Source organism: Theropithecus gelada, chromosome 12 (assembly GCF_003255815.1).
Source record: "Theropithecus gelada isolate Dixy chromosome 12, Tgel_1.0, whole genome shotgun sequence".
Taxonomy (NCBI): Eukaryota; Metazoa; Chordata; class Mammalia; order Primates; family Cercopithecidae; genus Theropithecus; species Theropithecus gelada.
In genome coordinates, this window is record NC_037680.1 from 95,156,807 (window position 1) to 95,177,043 (window position 20,237).

The 20,237-nt window shown below is 41.5% G+C and overlaps 1 protein-coding gene across 3 annotated transcripts in view; it reads right to left on the reverse strand.

Moving 5' to 3' along the window:
• The window catches only part of USP37 (ubiquitin specific peptidase 37), a 125,752-nt gene that overhangs the window by 71,874 nt on the left and 33,641 nt on the right, over positions 1 to 20,237 (reverse strand). For all 3 annotated transcript variants that reach the window (XM_025403914.1, XM_025403915.1, XM_025403913.1), the window contains 2 exons: positions 17,166 to 17,263; positions 14,933 to 15,017 (listed from right to left, as the gene is read on the reverse strand). In XM_025403914.1, the coding sequence (XP_025259699.1) occupies positions 14,933 to 15,017; positions 17,166 to 17,263 (183 nt within the window). The remainder of the gene's footprint in view (positions 1 to 14,932; positions 15,018 to 17,165; positions 17,264 to 20,237) is intronic.

Here is a 20,237-nt window from a genome sequence, read left to right on the forward strand (position 1 = left end):
ACCCAGCAATCCCATTACTGGGTATATACCCAAAGGATTACGTATCATTCTACTATAAAGACACATGCACACATAAGTTTACTGCAGCACTATTTACAATAGCAAAGACTTGGAGTCAACCCAAATGCCCATCAATGATAGACGGGATAAAGAAAATGTGGCACATATACACCATAGAATACTATGCAGCCATAAAAAACAATGAGTTCATGTCCTTTGCAGGGACATGGATGAAGCTGGAAACCATCATTCTAAGCAAACTAACACAGGAACAGAAAACCAAACACTGCACATTCTCACTCATAAGTGGCAGCTGTGCAATGAGAACACATGGACACAGGGAGGGGAACATCACACATGGGGGCCTGTCGGGGGATGGGGGGCAAGGGGAGGGAAGAGTGTTAGGACAAATACCTAATGCATGCAGGGCTTAAAACCTAGATGACGGGTTGATAGGTGCAGCAAACTACCATGGCACATGTATACCTATGTAACAAACCTGCACGTTCTGCACATGTATCCCAGAACTTAAAGTAAAATAAAATAAAATAAAATAAAATAAAAAATCAGGGTCTGGCACTAGGGATGCTCATAGTTACTCGGGTGTGAATGCTTCAAGGTCCCCCCTAGTGGACTGAGCTAGGAAATGTATGTGTGTAACCCAAGACATACAAATGCATGTATGTTTATTTTGAATCAATCTATACATGTATATACATATATAAAACCTTGAGTTCATATTGACATCTCTGATTCTAACTGAACACCAAAGGTTCATACTAGTTTTCTTCCTTTCCTTATTTCTTTCTCTGACGTTGCAAGTCTGGATCTCAGTATCTACAATGTTTACTTGTTCAATCCAAGTATACACATGAGGTGGTTTCAGAACTGCTAACCCTACACCCTTGTGAGACACAAACTACGAACTAGAGTACAATATTTGTGTACTCGTGCATTTTTGATATATTGAAGTCTAGTGTTAGCTGATTCTTTTACCTTTTCCTGGATAATGAAAGAAACTAGGACCAATTTAACGCCATTTAATTATTCTGTGTCTTCCTTCTTCCCTTCTGGTTTATACGTTATTGTCATTTAAACCCAACAAGATACTACTATTGTTCTGTATAAGAGTTTATCAAGATAGACAGCACATTAACTTTTTATTGCTCTTCATCCTTCCTGAAGCTCCAACCTTTCATCTGAGTTCTTTTTCCATCTGCCCAAAAACTTCTTTAGCATTTCCTTTAGCACATATTTGTGGGTAAACTCTGTTATTATTTTGTTTTGTATGACAGTATCTATTTCACCTTTACTTCGAAATTATAGGATATTTTCACAGCAAATAAAATTCTATGTTGGCAGTTGTTTTATTTCAGCATATTGAAGATATTTCTGGCTTCTACAATTGCTACAGCCAAAAGTCAAAGGTCAGATATTTTTGCTCCTTGGAAGCTGAAATGTTTTCTCCTGGTTGCTTTTGAGACTTTGTCTTTATTTCTACAGTTTCACTATGACATGCCTAAGGGTAGGTTTCTTTTTCTCAATCCTACTTGGTATTCATTAGGCTTCTTAATTCTAAAGTCTGATTTTATCACTTTTGGAAAATCCTCAGCCAGTATCATTAAATACAGTTTATACCCCAATGTCCCTCTTCTTTGAGACTTTAATAAGACATAACAGACCTTTTAACTATGTCTCCTACACTCTCCTGTACTGTCTTTTTCATGCTTTATTCTAGAGCCTCTTTTGAGTCATTGTTCAGATCACTAATTATCTCAATTATTACTAATTCTCTCAATTACTATTTTTCCTTTTTTTTTTTTTTTTGAGATAAGGTCTCGTTCTGTCACTTAGGCTGAAGTGCAGTGACATAATCACAGCTCATTGCAGTCTTGACCTCCCGGGCTTGAGCGATCCTCCCACCTCAGCCTCCCAAGTAGCTGGGACCACAAGTGTAAGGCATCATGCTTGGCTAATTTTTTATTTTTTGTTGAGATGAGATTTCCCCATGTTGCCCAAGCTGGTCTCAATTATGTTTTATATGCTGGAAAAAAACCATCCAAAACAGATTTGAGTTTTTGTATTTTTCATTTCTAGATTTTCTATTTGATTTTTTTAAATCTGTGATAATTTCAGAATTTTAGGTTTTCTACAGAAATCTCCTTTATTTCTTTTGATGTGTTAAATATTGTTCTTTTATAATCACTGACTCATTAATTCCAGAATATGTGGAGCCCTGTGGTCCACTGCCGATCTAAACTGCTTCTTCTAGTAATAATTCATGTTAACTTGTCTTGCTGCATGTCTGGACACTGAACAGTATTTAATCAAATCTAAGATACAGCCAATTATAAGACATAACATTTATTTCAGGTAGTACTAAGAAGAAAAAATAATGCCAACCAAAGTATATAATGACTTTTATGGCTTAGAATTTTTACTTCTTGGCCGGGCGCGGTGGCTCAAGCCTGTAATCCCAGCACTTTGGGAGGCCGAGATGGGCGGATCATGAGGTCAGGAGATCGAGACCATCCTGGCTAACATGGTGAAACCCCGTCTCTACTAAAAAATACAAAAAAAAAAACTAGCCGGGCGAGGTGGCGGGCGCCTGTAGTCCCAGCTACTCGGGAGGCTGAGGCAGGAGAATGGCGTGAACCCGGGAGGCGGAGCTTGCAGTGAGCTGAGATCCGGCCACTGCACTCCAGCCTGGGCGACAGAGCGAGACTCCGTCTCAAAAAAAAAAAAAAAAAAGAATTTTTACTTCTTAATGGAAGCTTTTTATGTAACTAGATATGCATTTTTATCATGTTGCTCTTATACAAAAAGAAAAATATAAAACTGGTTAAGGTATTTCTAATAACTCACATTCAGAATCTGAATCTTCTGAATCATTTTTCCCACCCAGGGTCATAGATTTTCAGTTTTTCCAAACAGTGCTGCTGCCTGTGCTACTAAAAACAAAGGTGATGTTGTATTTTTTTTTTTCTTTTCTTTTTTCCTCCAATTAAGCCCAGCAGTGCGATGATGCTGCATTTCCTTTTTCTTTTCTTTTTTTTAATGCTGCATTTCTAAATAGTAAATAGTGCCACACTATGTCTCCGGGAGTTTTCTTCTAAGCCAACGACATTCATTTGGCAAGGTCTAATACTGAGGTTATTTTAATCTTACCAAAAGAAGCCCACAGATTTTCAGATCACAATTAGAATTCGCTGCCCTTTCTTAAGTGGTCATGTTAAATGGTCTGACTAAAAAGTACAGTTTTTCAGTAATACCACAAATGACAACCAAGTCTGCTCATGTGCAGGTAATGCCAACCATGTTACAACTGCCTCCTGGCAGCAATTTAAGATGTCATAATATCTGATATACTTCTTTTCTTTTCTTTTTTTTTTTTTTTGAGACAGAGTCTCACTCTGTCGCCCAAGCTCGAGTGCAGTGGCACGACCTCGGCTCACTGCAAGCTCCACCTCCCGGGTTCACGCCATTCTCCTGCCTCAGCCTCCCGAGTAGCTGGGACTACAGGCGCCCGCCACCATGCCCGGCTAATTTTTTGTATTTTTAGTAGAGACAGGGTTTCACCATGTTAGCCAGGATGGTCTCGATCTCCTGACCTCATGATCCACCTGCCTCAGCCTCCCAAAGTACTGGGATTATAGGCATGAGCCACCGTGCCCGGCCTATACTTCCATTTTAAATACTAATGTGAAAAAAATGTACATCTTACAATTACAGAAATATGTTGAGGTGTAGGAAAATGTCTTCCCCTAGAGATAATTTTCATTTAGTACATTTATTTTGTCAATCATCTAGGATACTAGCCACTTATAATCAACTTAATTAAATTTCAGTGCTTGCAATAACTGGGCTATACATATGAATAAAATTCACAGAAAGGCTGGCTTACTTCTAGCTCACCCTTATTCCCAGGGGGAACCCTTCAGTATACATTGAAATATGTGGAGTAACCTACTAGGCTCCCTATATTGGTAGGTCCTAGCCTCTATTGTCCTTCTAGACTCATGAGTGTGTCAAAACTACTGCTTGGTCTTTCAGCAATCTCTTCTGGTTCAGCCAACGTGCCTGGGAACTCTCTGGATTTCCTCCTCCCTTCTTGGTTTGGTAATTCCTCACACTCCTGTCAGTTTTGTTTTGAGATGGTAGTCTCCCTCTGTTTCAGGGTAGATGGAGTGCAGCAGTGGTGGGACCTTGGCTCACTGCAACCTCTGCCTCCTGCGTTTATGCTATTCTCCTACCTCAGCCTCCCAAGTAGCTGTGATTACAGGCACACACCACCACGCCTGGCTATTTTCTGTACTTTTAGTAGAGACAGGGTTTCACCACATTGGCCAGGCTGGTCTCGCACTTCTGACCTCATGATCCGCCCGCCTGAGGCTCCCAAAGTGCCGAGATTAGAGGTGTGAGTCACTACACCAGCCTCCTGTCAGTTTTTCAATGCTCTTAAAATTCCTGCATTTTTTTTTTCCTTTATTTGAAATAGAGTCTTGCTCTGTCACCCAGGCTGGAGTGCAATGGCGCGATCTAGGCTCACGGCAACCTCTGCATCCTGGGTTCAAGCAATTCTCCTACCTCAGTCTCTTGAGTAGCTGGGTTTACAGGTGTGTGCCATCATGCCTGGCTAATTTTTGTATTTTTAGTAGAGATGAGGTTTCACCATGTTGGCCAGGCTAGTCTCAAACTCCTGACCTCATGTGATCCGCCCACCCATCTCGGCCTCCCAAAGTGCTGGGATTACAGACATGAGCCACTGAGCGTAGCCAATTTTTTTCTCTTAATTTTTATATGTTAATTTCTTTTTTTTTTTTGAGACGGAGTCTAGCTCTGTCGCCCAGGCTGGAGTGCAGTGGCCGGATCTCAGCTCACTGCAAGCTCCGCCTCCCGGGTTCACGCCATTCTCCTGCCTCAGCCTCCTGAGTAGCTGGGACTACAGGCGCTCGCCACCTCGCCCGGCTAGTTTTTTTTGTATTTTTTGGTAGAGACGGGGTTTCACCATGTTAGCCAGGATGGTCTTGATCTCCTGACCTCATGATCCGCCCATCTCAGCCTCCCAAAGTGCTGGGATTACAGGCTTGAGCCACCGCACCCGGCCAATTTTTTTCAAAATTAACAATTCTTTATTATCATCATCTAATACCTGACTCATATTTAAACCTTGCCAACAGCTTTTTTTTTTTTTTTCCCCCAGAGATGGAGTTTTGCTCTTGTTGCCCAGGCTGGAGTGCAATGGAGCAATCTCGGCTCACTGCAATCCACCTCCCAGGTTTAAGCGAATCTCGTGCCTCAGCATCCCGAGTAGCTGGAATTGCAGGCATACACCACCACACCCGGCTAATTTTTCTGTATTATTAGTAGAGATGGGGTTTCTCCATGTTGGTCAGGCTTGTCTCAAACTCGCAACCTCAGGTGATCGGCCCAGCACGGCCTCCCAAAGTACTGGGATCACAGGTGTAAGCCACCGCACCTGGCCCTTGCCAACAGCTTTACAAAAAAGTGTTATTCCCAGTTTATTCTTACCAAGATCCAATCAAAGTCCATGTATTACATTTGGTTTTTATATCTCTTAAATCACTTATAACCTTTAAGAGTGCTCTCCTGACTCTCTGCACCCTTTACTTGACATGACATCAACTCGGTGAAGAGACTAGGCCAGCTGTCCCTCAGAATAGCTGATATAGTTTGGATATTTGTCCCCGCCCAAATCTCATGTAAAATCTTAATACCCAGTGTTGGAGGTGGGGCCTGGTGGAAGGTGACTGGATCATGGAGGTGGATCCTTCATGAACACTTTAGTACTATCCTGGTGCTAAACTTGGTGCTGTTCTCCTGATAGAGTACTCATGAGATCTGGTCATTTAAAAGTGTATGGCACCTCCCCCTCCTCACTCTCTTCCTCCTTAAGTGCTGGCTCCCACTTTGCTTTCTGCCATGATTCTAAGTTCCCTGTGGCCTCCCCAAAAGCTGACATTGCCATGCTCCCTGTACAGCCTGCAGAACTGTGTGCCAGTTAAATCTCTTTTCTTTATAAATTATCCAGTCTCATGTATTTCCTTAAAGCAATGCGAGAGCAGACTAATACAATAGGCTACTTTCAGATTTTGTCCAACTGCTGAATTTGTAGTGTCATTTAATTTATTCCACTAACCCATGCATTCCTTACCTTTAGAGCTAGAGATTTTATTTTATTTTTTAAATTTTACCTTAAGTTCTGGGATACTGTGCAGAATGTACAGGTTCGTTACATAGATATAGATGTACCATGGTGATTTGCTGCACCCATCAACCCATCATCTATGTTTAAGCCACGCATGCATTAGGTATTTGTCCTAAGGCTCTCCCCTCCCCTTGCCCCCCATCCCCCGACAGGCACTAGTGTGTAATAGTCCCCTCTCTGTGTCCATGTGTTCTCACTGTTCAACTGCCACTTATGAGTGAAAACATGCAGTGTTTGGTTTTCTTTTCCTGTATCAGTTTGCTGAGAATGATGGCTTCTAGCTTCATCCATGTCCCTGCAAAGGACATGAACTCATTCTTTTTTATGGCTGCAATATTTGTTAATTTTTTCCCCACCTGACTAACAAGTCTGGATCCTATACTAATTTTTAATTTCACCTGTACCATGATCCAAGTAGTCCCCACATATGCACAAGATTGTTTCTGGGTCTTTATTTTGCTCCAGGGATTAATGATTAAATCTAATGCATCCCCTGTAATAATCACCATCACTTAACGTTGTCTTTTCTAGATTTGAGACAAGGTCTTGTTCTGTTGCCCAGGCTGGAGTGCGTTGGCGTGATCACAGCTCACTGCAGCCTCGACCTCCTGGGCTCAAGTGATTCTCCTACCTTAGCCTCTTGAGTAGCTGGGGCTACCAGTCCATGCCACCACATGTGGCGAATTTTTTTTTTTGTAGAGACAGGGTCTCACGATATTACCAGGGCTGGTCTCAAACTTCTGGGCTCAAGCCGCCATCCTGCCTTGGCCTCCCAAAATCGCTAGGATTTATAGGGGTGAGTCACTACACCACACCAACATTAAGTCTTAATATCTGGGCCGGGCGCGGTGGCTCAAGCCTGTAATCCCAGCACTTTGGGAGGCCGAGACGGGCGGATCACAAGGTCAGGAGATCGAGACCATCCTGGTTAACACGGTGAAACCCTGTCTCTACTAAAAAATACAAAAAACTAGCCGGGCAAGGTGGCAGGCGCCTGTAGTCCCAGCTACTCGGGAGGCTGAGCCAGGAGAATGGTGTAAACCCAGGAGGCGGAGCTTGCAGTGAGCTGAGATCTGGCCACTGCACTCCAGCCTGGGCGACAGAGCTAGACTCCGTCTCAAAAAAAAAAAAAAAAAGTCTTAATATCTGGCCATTCAACCTATCTTCTTAAGCTTTCTTCAAAATTATCTTGGCTATTCTTATAAGCTTACTTATAAGAAACAGAATTTAAGGCTGAGCACACTGGCTCATGCCTGTAAGCCCAGCACTCTGGGAGATCAAGGAGGGAGGACTGCCTGAGGCAAGAAGTTTGAGACCAGCCTGGCCAACACAGAGAGACCCCATCCATCTCTCTCTTTTTTCAATTAGTCAAGCATGGTGGCACACATCTGTAGTACCAGTTATTTGGCAGGCGGAGGCAGGAAGATTGCTTGAGCCCAGGAGTTAGAGTCTGCAGTGAGCTAGGATTGTGCCACTGTACTCCAGCCTAGGTGACAGAGGGAAACTCCACCTCAAAAAAAAAAAAAAAAAGTTTGGATTTTTTTTGTGTGTGTGGGTCTGTAAAAAGTACTTTGTGAGACTTCAATGGAACTACCTTAATTTTTTTTATTAATTTGGGGATAAATGATACCCTTGAGCTTTGTTTACTTAGGTCTTCCGTTATGTCCCCTAGTAATCCTTTTCTTCATAAAAATACATATTTTAGGCTGGGCGCGGTGGCTCATGCCTGTAATCCCAGCACTTTGGGAGGCTGAAGTGGGTGGATCACGAGGTCAGGAGATCTAGACCATCCTGGCTAACACGGTGAAACCCTGTCTCTACAAAAAATACAAAAAATTAGCCAGGTGTGGTGGCAGGCACCTGTAGTCCCAGCTACTCAGGAGGCTGAGGCAGGAGAATGGTGTGAACCCGGGAGGCAGAACTTGCAGTGAGCTGAGATTGTGCCACTGCAGTCGAGCCTGGGCGACAGAGCAAGACACCGTCTCAAAAAATAAAACAAACAAACAAAAAAACATATTTTATTAGACTTATTCCTATCTACCTCACTGATTTTGTAATTCTTATAAATAGTATAGGTTGAGTATCCCTGAAATGCTTGGAAAGAAGAGTTTTAGGGTCAGGTGCGATAGCTCACACCTGTAATCCCAGTAATTCCAGCACTTTGGGAGGCCAAGGCGGGTGGATCACCTGAGGTCAGGAGTTCAACACCTGCCTGGCCAACATGGTGAAACCCCCTCTCTACTAAAAATACAAAAATTGGAGCCGGGCACAGTGGCTCACTCTTCTAATCCCAGCACTTTGGGAGGCCGAGGCGGGTGGATAACTGAGGTCAGGAGTTCGAGACCAGCATGGTCAACACGGTGAAACCCCGTCTCTACTAAAAATACAAAAATTAGCCAGGCGTGGTGGTAGGCGCCTGTAATCCCAGCTACTCGGGAGGCTGGGACAGGAGAATCGCTTGAACCCAGGAAGCAGAGGTTGCAGTGAGCCAAGATCACGTCATTGCACTCCAGCCTGTGGGGTAAGAGCGAGATTTCGTCTCCAAAACAAAAAACAAAAAAAAAAAAAAAAAAGAAGAGTTTCAGATTTTGAAACACTGTATTTGTATTATGCTTACTGGTTGATCATCCCTAATCTGAAAGTCTGAAACATTCCAACGAACATTTCCTTTGATCATGACCTTTTGTGCATTATATCAGCACTCAAAAAATTTCTAATGAAACTTTGAACATTTCAGATTTCAGATTTTTGGATTAGGAATACTCAATCTGTTTTTTGTTACAGTTTATATTTTATTATTGCTGGATTTAGGAACACCATTAATTTTGTGAATTGATCTTGTATTCCAGAAACCTTATAAAGCTGTTTTTCTTGGGGGGTCTTTTTTCATCTTTTTTTGGTGGAGAACAGGATGTTACTACGTTACCCAGGCAGGCCTTGAACTCCTGGGCTCAAGTTATCCCCCTGCCTTTGCCTTCGTAAGTGCTGTGATAATAGGTGTGAGCCACCGTACTCGGCCTTGAGCACTTTCATTTGTTCTAATAACCTCTGGTGATTCTCTTTGTGTTAAATATTTAACAGATAACACTGTCTGCAAACTATGACAATTCTGTTTTTCCCCTTTTCAATCCCCAAACCTCTTTATTTCATTTTCTTGTCCTACTGCATTGGATAAAACCTTCAGAACAGTATCATCCTGTTCTTGACTTTGATGGGACTACTTCTCAAAGTTTCATAATTGTAAGGTGATTTAAGTTTTTGACAGATAACTTTTCATCCAACTAGGAACATAATGCTCTGTTCCTAATATGCTAAAAGTAGGTATCACCAATGGCTATCAAATAGTTTTAAAAATCTATCACAATCCCAAAAGTTTCCTAATGTTTACTTTTGATTTCTGGGATATACCGCACTCGGTCATTGTGTATCATTTTCAATGCCCTATTAGATTCAATTGTTAATACTTTATTTTGGATTCTTCTGTGTTCACATGTGAAAAACGATCTATAATTTTCTCTTCTCGTATTGCTGTTACAAGGTTTTATTACATTCCTAGATTAGTTATGTAGCCTTTCCTGTTTTTGTAGAGATGGGGGTCTTGCTATCTTGCCAAGGCTAGTCTTGAACTCCTGGATTCAACTGATCCTTCCACCTTGTCCTCCCAAAGTGCTGATAGTATAGGTGTGAACCACTGCCCCACTCCTAGCCATCTTTAACTTTTTAATGTGTCTATGTAATTGCAGCCTCCTCTGAAACTAAAGCTTGAAATGTTTTAATTTCCCTGAATCTTCTCTACTCCTGTATTTCTTCCATTGTCCAATGTTTTATTAATTATTTGCTTTTAATCCAACAACATCCTCTTTTGATAGAAAATATCAAGATGTATTTACATACATAAAATAACCCCGGAAGGATGTTATTTTATTTTTTTTTTGAGATGGTATCTCGCTGTGTCACCCAGGCTGGAGTGCAGTGGCGTGTCTTTGGCTCACTGCAACCTCCGCCTCCCAGGTTCAAGTGATTCTCCTGTCACAGCCTCCTGAGTAGCTGGGACTACAGGCACCCACCACCACACCTGCCTAATTTTTGTATTTTTAGTAAAGACAGGGTTTCGCCATGTTGGCCAGGCTGGTCTCGAACTCCTGACCTCAGACGATCCATTCATCTTGGACTCCCAGAGTACCGGGGTTACAGGCGTAAGCCACCATGCCCGGCCAGAAGGATCTTATTAATAGTAACAGTGGTTATGTCTAAAAAGGAAAAATGAATACTAGGAGTTAGGAAAGAAAAGAAGATTTACATCTTCTTTACTGTATACACCCTATGTCATTTGAATTTTCTACCACATTCACTTATTAGCAAAAAGACAAACTTTAAAAATATTTAGAATAAAAAATATAGTTTAAAATTGTTTTTGTTCACTGATTTTTCTTACCACTCCTTCCTTGTTCAGTTTTCTTCTTGATGAATGAATTCTATCTGTCTTTGCACATCTGAAAAATAACATTCTTGGTCAGGTGCAGTGGCTCCTGCCTATAATTCCAGCACTTTGGGAGGCTAAGGCAGGTGGATCACTTGAGCCCAGAAGTTTGAGACTAGCCTGGGCAACATGGTGAAACTCCATGTCTACAAAAAAATAGCCAGGTGTGGTGGCACACACCTGTAGTCCCAGCTACTGGGGGGGTTGTGGGTGGGAGGATCACCTGAGCCTAGGAGGCTGAGGCTGCAGTGAGCCATGATTATGCCATACACTCCAGGCTGGGTGACAGAGTGAGACCCTGACTCAAAAATAAATAAATAAATAAATAAATAAATAAATAAATACTGCATTCTTTGTCTATATTCTTGAAATATAGTTAGCTAGGTATGGAGGTTTTTGATACTGTTACTCTGCTAATAATATCAAACTATCTGCTTCCTATTCCAATACTGTCAATGTCAATCTGATTTCTCCACTTTTATAGAGGATGTATTTTCTTTCTAGTAGCATCTAAAATTTTACAATACAAATTTTTTTCTAAGTTTTATTTTAAGTTTAGGGGTACATGTACAGTTTTGTTGCATAGGTAAACTCGTGGCATGGAGGTTTGTTATACAGATTATTTCATCACCCAGGTATTAAGCCTAGTACTCATTAGTTATTTTCCCCAATCCTCTCCCTCCTCCCACCCTCCAACAAGCCCCAGTGTGTGTTGTTCTACTCTATATGTCCATGTGTTCCCATTATTCAGCTCCCACTTATAAGTGAGAACATATGGCATTTGGTTTTGTTCCTGTGTTAGTTTGTTAAGGATAATGGACTCCAGCTCCATCCATGTCCCCACAAAGGATATAATCTCATTTTTTTTAATGGCTGCATAGTATTCCGGTGTATATGTATCACATGTTCTTTATTCAGTCTATTATTGATGGGCATTTAGGTTGATTCCATGTCTTTGCTATTGTGAATAGTGCTGCAGTGAACATACACATGCATGTGTCTTTATAATAGAATGGTTTATATTTCTTTGGGTATATACCCAGTTATGGGATTGCTGGGTTGAATGGTTATTTTATTTTATTTTATTTTATTTTTTGAGACAGAGTTTTGCTCTGTTGCCCTGGTTAGAGTGCAGTGGTGCGATCTTGGCTTACTGCAACCTCTGCCTCCCAGGTTCAAGCGATTCTCCTGTCTCAGCCTCCCGAGTAGCTGGGATTTACAGGCACCTGCCCTCACACCTGGCTAATTTTTTTGTATTTTTTAGTAGAAACAGGGTTTCACCATGTTGCCTAGGCTGGTTCGAATGGTATTTCTGTCTTTAGGTTTTTGAGGAATGGCCAAACTCTCTTCCACAACGGTTGAACTAATTTACACTCCTACCAACAGTGTATACGCATTCCTTTTTCTCCACAACTTCACTGGCATCTGTTATTTTTTGACAAAATGTGGATTTTTAAAAAAGTATTTGTTGTTTGATATTTTTTCAGGCTTTTCAATGTGAGGACTTTCATCATTTTCATTTATTACTTCTTTGCCAATCTCCTTGCCTTTATTTTCCTTAGTCTTTTCTTCCAGAATACTGTTAAGACATGGAGGGTACACCAAGAAAACCAACGTAAGTCTCTTCATTTCATTTACTTTTACCATGTCTGTTTCCTTGCTATATTCCATGACCAAGCCTTCTTGACAAGGACTTAGTAGTTACTTCTACCTGGCCATCTACTCTGTATAGGACTTTAAGTGGTCACAGTTCTGGCCCCATGCAGGTAACAGTAAAGCAGAGGCTAATCACTGTTGTCCCATTTTCATGTCTTTGCACTCTACTCAGAGTAGGAAAGCAGCATATTTATGGTTCCAACCCAAAGTACTTATACACAACTGTTCCACTCTGGTTTACTAGCTTAAAGAGTTGTTCTAAACACTCACACCTGTAATCCCAGCACCTGGGAGGTCAAGGCGGGCGTATCATGAGGTCAGGAGATCGAGACCATCCTGGCTAACATGGTGAAACCCTGTCTCTACTAAAAATACAAAAGAAGAGCTGGGCACGGTGGTGGGTACCTGTAATCCCAGCTACCTGGGAGGCTGAGGCAGGCTAATCACTCAAACCCGGGAAGCAGAGGTTGCAGTGAGCCGAGATTGCACCACTGCCCTCCAGCCTGGGCGACAAAGCGAGACTCCATCTCAAACAAACAAACAAACATATGACTTAATAGGTCACCATTATATAGCATCTATATTAGACTACCATTACCCTCACCGGTTTTTTTTTTTTTAATTAAACTTTAAGTTCTGGGACACATGTGTAGAACGTGCAGGTTTGTGACATAGGTATACACGTGCCATGGTGGTTTGCTGCACCCATCAATCCATCATCTACATTAGGTATTTCTCCTAATGCTATCCCTCCCCTAGTCTCCCACCCACCGACAGACCCGGTGTGTGATGTTCCCCTCCCTGTGTCCATGTGTTCTCATTGTTCAATATCCACTTATGAGTAAGAACATGTGGTGTTTGGTTTTCTGTTCCTGTGTCAGTTTGCTGAGAATGATGGTTTTCAGCTTCATTCACCTGCAAAGGACATGAACTCATCCATTTTTATGGCTGCATAATATTCCATGGTATATATATGCCACATTTTCTTTATCCCATCTATCATTGATGGGCATTTGCCATTACCCTCACTTTTTACATTTAAAACCATCACCCCCTCTGTGCTGCATTGCATGATCACACTTTCTCAACAAGTGCCTAGCAGGTATCTTATATATTTATATCCAATAAATCTTAAAAAAAAAAAAAGCTTATCTATAGAATCAGCAATTAAATATCCAACTAGCCTTTTCTAATTTATTAATAAAAGACACTCACTGATGTAATACAGCTATTGATTTTTAAGGGAAATTCCTAAATTTGTGGAATGTAGCTTAACAAATACAACAGCAACAAAAGGAAAATAAAAATGCTTCAGAGGAGAGATCTTAGGATGTTCATCCACATGGGATGGTAGAATATATATTGGTCCACAGTCTGATAACGTTGTCAGTCGCAATATACGGTATCACTACAAAACTTCCCAGAGCCAGGTTTAAGAGCACTTCCCACCTCAGCCTCCTATGTAGCTATCACTACAGGCACACAGCACCATGCCCAGCTAATTTTTAAAAAATTTTCTGTAGAGTGGTCGGATGCGATGGCTCACACCTATAATCCCCACACTTTGGGAGGCCAAGAAAGGCAGATCACTTTTTTTTTTTTTTTTTTTTGAGACGGAGTCCCGCTGTGTCACCCAGGCTGGAGTGCAGTGGCCGGATCTCAGCTCACTGCAAGCTCCGCCTCCCAGGTTCATGCCATTCTCCTGCCTCAGCCTCCCGAGTAGCTGGGACTACAGGCGCCCGCCACCTCGCCCGGCTAGTTTTTTGTATTTTTTAGTAGAGACGGAGTTTCACCGGGTTAGCCAGGATGGTCTCGATCTCCTGACCTCATGATCCACCCGTCTCGGCCTCCCAAAGTGCTGGGATTACAGGCTTGAGCCACCGCGCCTGGCCAAAAGGCAGATCACTTGAGGTCAGGAGTTTGAGATCAGCCTGGTCAACATGGTAGAATCCCGTCTCTACAAAAATTAGCTTGGCTTGCGGGCAGGCACCTGTAATCCCAGCTATGTGGGAGGCTGAGGCAAGGCTACAGAGAGCCAAGATAGCACCACTGTACTCTATCCAGCCCGGATGACAGCGCGAGACTTGGTCTCAAAAAAAAAAAAAAAAATTCTGTAGAGGCCAGGAACAATGGTTCAATACTTGTAACCCTAGCACTCTGGAAAGCCAAGGTGGGAGGATTGTTTCAAGTCAGGAAATTTGAGACCAGCCTAGGCAACATAGTGAGATCTTGTCCTTTTTTTTTTTTTTTTTTTGAGACAGGGTCTTGTTCTGTTGCTCAAGCTGGAGTACAGTGGCATAATTATGGCTCACTGCAGCCTTGACCTCCCAGGCTCAAGTAATCCTTCCACCTCAGCCTCTCAAAGTGCTGGGATTACAGTGTGAGCCACCGTGCTCAGCCCATTTCTAGAATACTTTCTAACTAACATGTCAGGATTCTACGAGTCTCATCAATTTTGTTAAATTATCATATTCACTTAAAAGGATAATACATAGCCTATCCCATCATTCGATATTCTGAAAAAAAGAGCTCCTAAGTTTTTCACAAGTCATATAACCAATGCATACCTGTCTAAGTTAGTGCCACCAGAAGAGTGTTCCTTGGATCCAGCTCTGCTACCATAAAAGGATGATGACTGCAAAGGTAAAAGCCCTATAAAACAAATGAACAAAGGAAAAACGTAATTCCTAAATGAACCATTCAAGTTCATTTAATAATAAAAGTATACATTAGTCCTGATTATATTTAACTCTTTTTTTCCTTCTCATCAAATACAGGAATACTTCATTTTATTGCTCTTTGCTTTATTGTGGCTCACAGATATTGCAGGTTTTTTTGTATTTTCTTTTTTTTAAACAAATTGAAGGCTGTGGCAACCCTGCACCAAGCAAGTCAATCAGTGCCATTTTCCCAACACTATATGCTTGCTCACTTCATGTCTATGTCACATTTGGTAATTCTTGCAATGTTTCAAACGTTTAAATTATATCTATTACAGTGATCTGTGATCAGTGATCTTTGATGTTACTATTGTCATTATTTTGGGGTACCACGAACTGCACCCATATAAGATGGCGAACTCAATTTATCTGACTGCTCCACCAAATAGTCATTATTACCCCACCTCTGTCTCTCTTCTTGGGCCTCCCTATTCTGAGACAAAATATTGAAATTAGGATAATTAATAACCCTACGATGACCTCTGTGTTTTTAAGTGAAAGGAAGAGTTGCACATCTCATTTTAAATAAAAAGCTAGCAACAATTAAGCCCAGTCCGGAAGGCACGTCAAAAGCTGAGACAGGATGAAAACTAGGCCTTTTGCACCAAACAGCCAATGCAAAGGAAAAGCTCTTGACAGAAATTAAAAGTGCTACTCAAGTAAACATGTGAATAACAAAGCAAAACAGCCTTATTGCTGATGTGGACAAAGTTTTAGTGGTCTAGGTAGAAGATCAAACCAGCCACAACATTCTCTTAAGCCAAAGCCTAATCCAGGGTAAAGGTCTAACTCTCTTTAATTCTATGAAGGCTGAGAGAGGCAGAAGAAAAATGTGAAGCTAGTAAGAGCTGGTTCATGAGGTTTAAGAAAAGAAGCCATCTCCACAATACAAAAATACAAAGTGAAGCAGCAACTACTGAGTTATTAAGCAACTACTCAATAACTAGCTGCAGCAAGTTATTGAGATCTAGCTAAGATCACTGATGAAGGTGGCTACGTTAAATAACAGGTCTTCGATGTAGATGCAATAGCCTTATAATGGAAGAAGATGCCACCTAAGAGTTTCGTAGCTAGAGAGAAATCAATGCCTAGCTTCAGAGTTTCAAAGGACAGGCTGACTCTCTTGCTAGGGGCTAATATGGCTGAGGACTTGAAACTGAAGCCAATCCTCACTTACCATACTGAAAATACTAGGGCCCTTAAGAATTATGCTAAATCTACTTGCCTGTGCTCTAGAAATGGAACAGTGAAACCTAGATGACAACATATCTGTTTGCCGTATGGCCCAGGCTGGTCCCAGCTGAATTTCTAATACTTTAAAATATTTTAGGCCAGGCGCGGTGGCTCACGCCTGTAATCCCAGCACTTTGGGAGGCCGAGGCGGGTGGATCACAAGGTCAGGAGATCGAGACCATGGTGAAACCCCGTCTCTACTAAAAATAGAAAAAATTAGCCAGGCGCAGCGGCGGGCGCCTGTAGTCCCAGCTACTCGGGAGGCTGAGGCAGGAGAATGGCGTGAACCCGGGAGGCGGAGCTTGCAGTGAGCCGAGATTGCGCCACTACACTCCAGCCTGGGCAACAGAGCAAGACTCCGTCTCAAAAAAAAAAAAAAAAAAATTTTAGCCAAGTATTGGGTACAAATCGGCACCCAATAACTAACACCAGATTAGGCCGGGCATGGTGGCTCACACCTGTAATCCCAGCACTTTAGGAGGCCGAGGCAGGTGGATAACTTGTGTTCAGGATTTCAAAACTAGCCTGGCCAATATGGTGAAACCTCGTCTCTACTAAAAATACAAAAATTAGCCAGGCCTGATAGCACACACCTGTAGTCCTAGCTACTCAAGAGGCTGAGGCAGGAGAATCACTTGAACCCAGGAGGCAGAGGTTGCAGTGAGATGATATTGTGCCACTGCACTCCAACCTGGGCGACAGAGCGAGACTCCGTCTCAAAATATATATATAAATAAATAAAAATAAAAATAATGTACAGATGTATGATCAGGGTTAGGTTTTTATTTCTAGTCTAATAAATATACAGTAAATGAGCACCTTATTTATTGTAAGATCAAACACTTACCTGATGTCCTATTCTCTTCTGACTGTTTCAAAGTCAGCTGCTTTTCTCTACTGCTGGTTAAATACTTTCTGGAAGGATCTGTCATGGCCTTGTTGTTCCTATAGTTAATAATTTTACATCAATATAGTACAAGTGTATAAAAATATTGTTCTTAATTTTAAATAGTTGTCATTAAAACATTTACATTTCAAGTGCTGAATTCATTGATATGCTTGAAAATTAAGCTACAAGATTGTTAGTCTCAAAAGGTCAATGACTTAAACAAATGAGAATTACAAAAATAATCTTTAATTACCATCTCAAGAGCCAATCCAATCCATGATTCTGATTAACTTAGCAAAAGTAAAGGAGGATTTTCTTTAAATAAAAGTCAAATCAAAGACATTAAGATTATTAGATTTTCTTGGCCAAAAGCAAGACCAGATAAAATGACTCAGCTACTAAGACCAAAAGAATCAATTAAAAAGTAAACTGTGGCCAGGTGCGGTGGCTCACGCCTGTAATCCCAGCACTTTGGGAGGTTGAGGCGGGCATATCACGAGGTCGGGAGTTTGAGACCAGTCTGGTCAACATAGTGAAACCCCGTCTCAACTAAAAATACAAAAATTAGCCAAGCATGGTGGCGCGTGCCTGTAGTTCCAGCTACTTGGGAGGCTGAGGCAGGAGAATCTCTTGAACCCAGGAGGTGGAGGTTGCCGTGGGCCGAGATCACGTGACTGCACTCCAGCTTGGGCAACAGAGTGAGACTTGGTCTTTAAAAAAAAAAAAAAAAGTAAACTGTTCAAGCTTGGTAGTTTATAGGTTTACAAAGAAAAACAAATCAGGCTGGGCGTGGTGGCTCAAGCCTGTAATCCTAGCAGTTTGGGAGGCCGAGGCGGGTGGATCACCTGAGGTTAGGAGTTTGAGACCAGCCTGGCCAACATGGGAAACCCGGTCTCTACTAAAAACATAAAAATTAGCCGGGCATGGTGGCAGGCATCTGTAATCCCAGCTACTCAGGAGGCTGAGGCAGAAAAATCACTTGAACCCAGGAGGCAGAGGTTGTAGTGAGCCAGGGATCATGCCATTGCACTCCAGAATGGGTGACAAGAGCGAGACTTCGTCTCAAAAAAAAAAAAAGAAAAGAAAAATCAAAATCAAAACTATATATTCCACATGAATAGAAATACTATTAGATGAGTGGCAACAACATTTTAATTTATATTGATTAAAATTCTTTAGGATCATGAATACAAAGTTAAAAGCCTTTTTCTCCCCTGTATTATTTTCAAATACCTCAACCCATATAAGTAAAGAGTGTCCATTCAAATAAATGTTCATGCTTTAACAGTGCTAATTTAAGGGGAACCATCATGAAGTAAGCCTGTGGCAGACAATGCCTAAGTGTGCTCCACCTAGATTCCCTCTGACTCATTTTTGTATTCTCTCTTCCATACCTTCATACCAACTTATGTTTTTGATAGCCAGTATCAAGGGCTCTTCTTCACAGGACTGCCCTCAAGTTACTAGAGATACTTTGCCTGTAATCTCAGAGTCACAAACAAAGCCAGGCGCTACAGTAGAGAAGCCCAGCTCTCTTGATTTGGATTAAAACAACTTTATGGTGGAAGCTACATAACAGATTTCTCTAATATCAGGATGAAGACTAACCTTCATGTCCCTGTGTGACTTCTCCAGGATCACATCCATGCTTTGTTTCCTGCCCTTAACTATACTGCTTTCCTTACTCCCTTCACTATCTTCTCTGGGAGTACTTCCTCAGTAATTCATACGCACACTAATCTCCATTTCAGATTCTGCTTCTGGGCAACATAATCTACAACAGCTGGTACTAAAAGTGGGCCTAGGAAGCACACTCTAAGGATGGGATTCTGGAATTGGACTCTTGTTTGGCAATGGCAACAGAAATTCTGTTGCTGATAGTAATACCTCTGACATCTTATAGTGTTACAATTGCTAAGATTTTTATCTCTGGTGAATTAGGATGAAATAAGGTAGAGAAGGATAGGGGTCAGGTAGTATCTCCAGTATTTTAGAAATGTGGTCGAATGATTACACAATAGATTTTATTGGGGTAATGGAAATGTTCTGAAACTAGATAATGATGATGTAACATAACTCAAAAAATTTACTAAAAATAATTGACTTATATACCCTTAAAATGGGTCAATTACATGGTATGTAAATTGTACCTTAATAAAGTTGTTTAAAAATGTCCCAAATTATTTCACTCCCTATATTCAAGCTTCTCATCATAAATTCAGTCTATTTCTTCATCCTTTAATGGGGCTAGTCCTGTGATTTCCTTTTCCCAAAACAATGTGACAGAAGTTAACACTGTCTGAGTTCTGACCCTAAGCCTAAAGGTGCCCTACAGGTTTCCACTCACTCTCTTGGAACCCTGCCACTGCTATGTGAATAATCCCAGGCTAGCCTGTTAACAGTGGAAGACACATAGCCCAATCACCCTCACTACCCAATGGCCAGTTAAATCAGTGAGTCCATCCTAGACCAGTCAAACTCTAGCCAAACCATCTACTGATCACAGATGCGTAACAAAATTAGAATCCAGGTACTATGAGCCAAACTGGGTCCAGATAAACAGAACCACCCAGGTGACCATAAACTCATAAGCAAAAATGAATAGTTACTATTTCAAGTCACTAAATTTTAGAGTGGTTTGGATACAGCAACAGATAACAGATGCAAGTGATATGGAGTAAATAATCATCAAAAAGACTATGGTATTGACTGGTTGATGCTAAGTATTTCTGTGTTCAAGAGAGAAGACAGGCTCAGTTGAGCCAATTACCAACTTAAAGGACAAAGACAATGTGTAGAGTCACCCACAGGAGAGTTGCAGTCCAGACCTTGTAGAGCAAGACCATGCTGTCTGCAGCCAAAAATTATACCTCATCTGTAAAGTACGGCATATTACTCTTGGCATATTATTAAGCCCTGGAAGAGACAGAGCATCTGACTGATTGATGGTCATCAAGGGACTGTGCAATCAGAGCTAACTATCAGGAGCTGGGTGCTATCACACCCATGAAGTCATAAGACCAGGAGAGT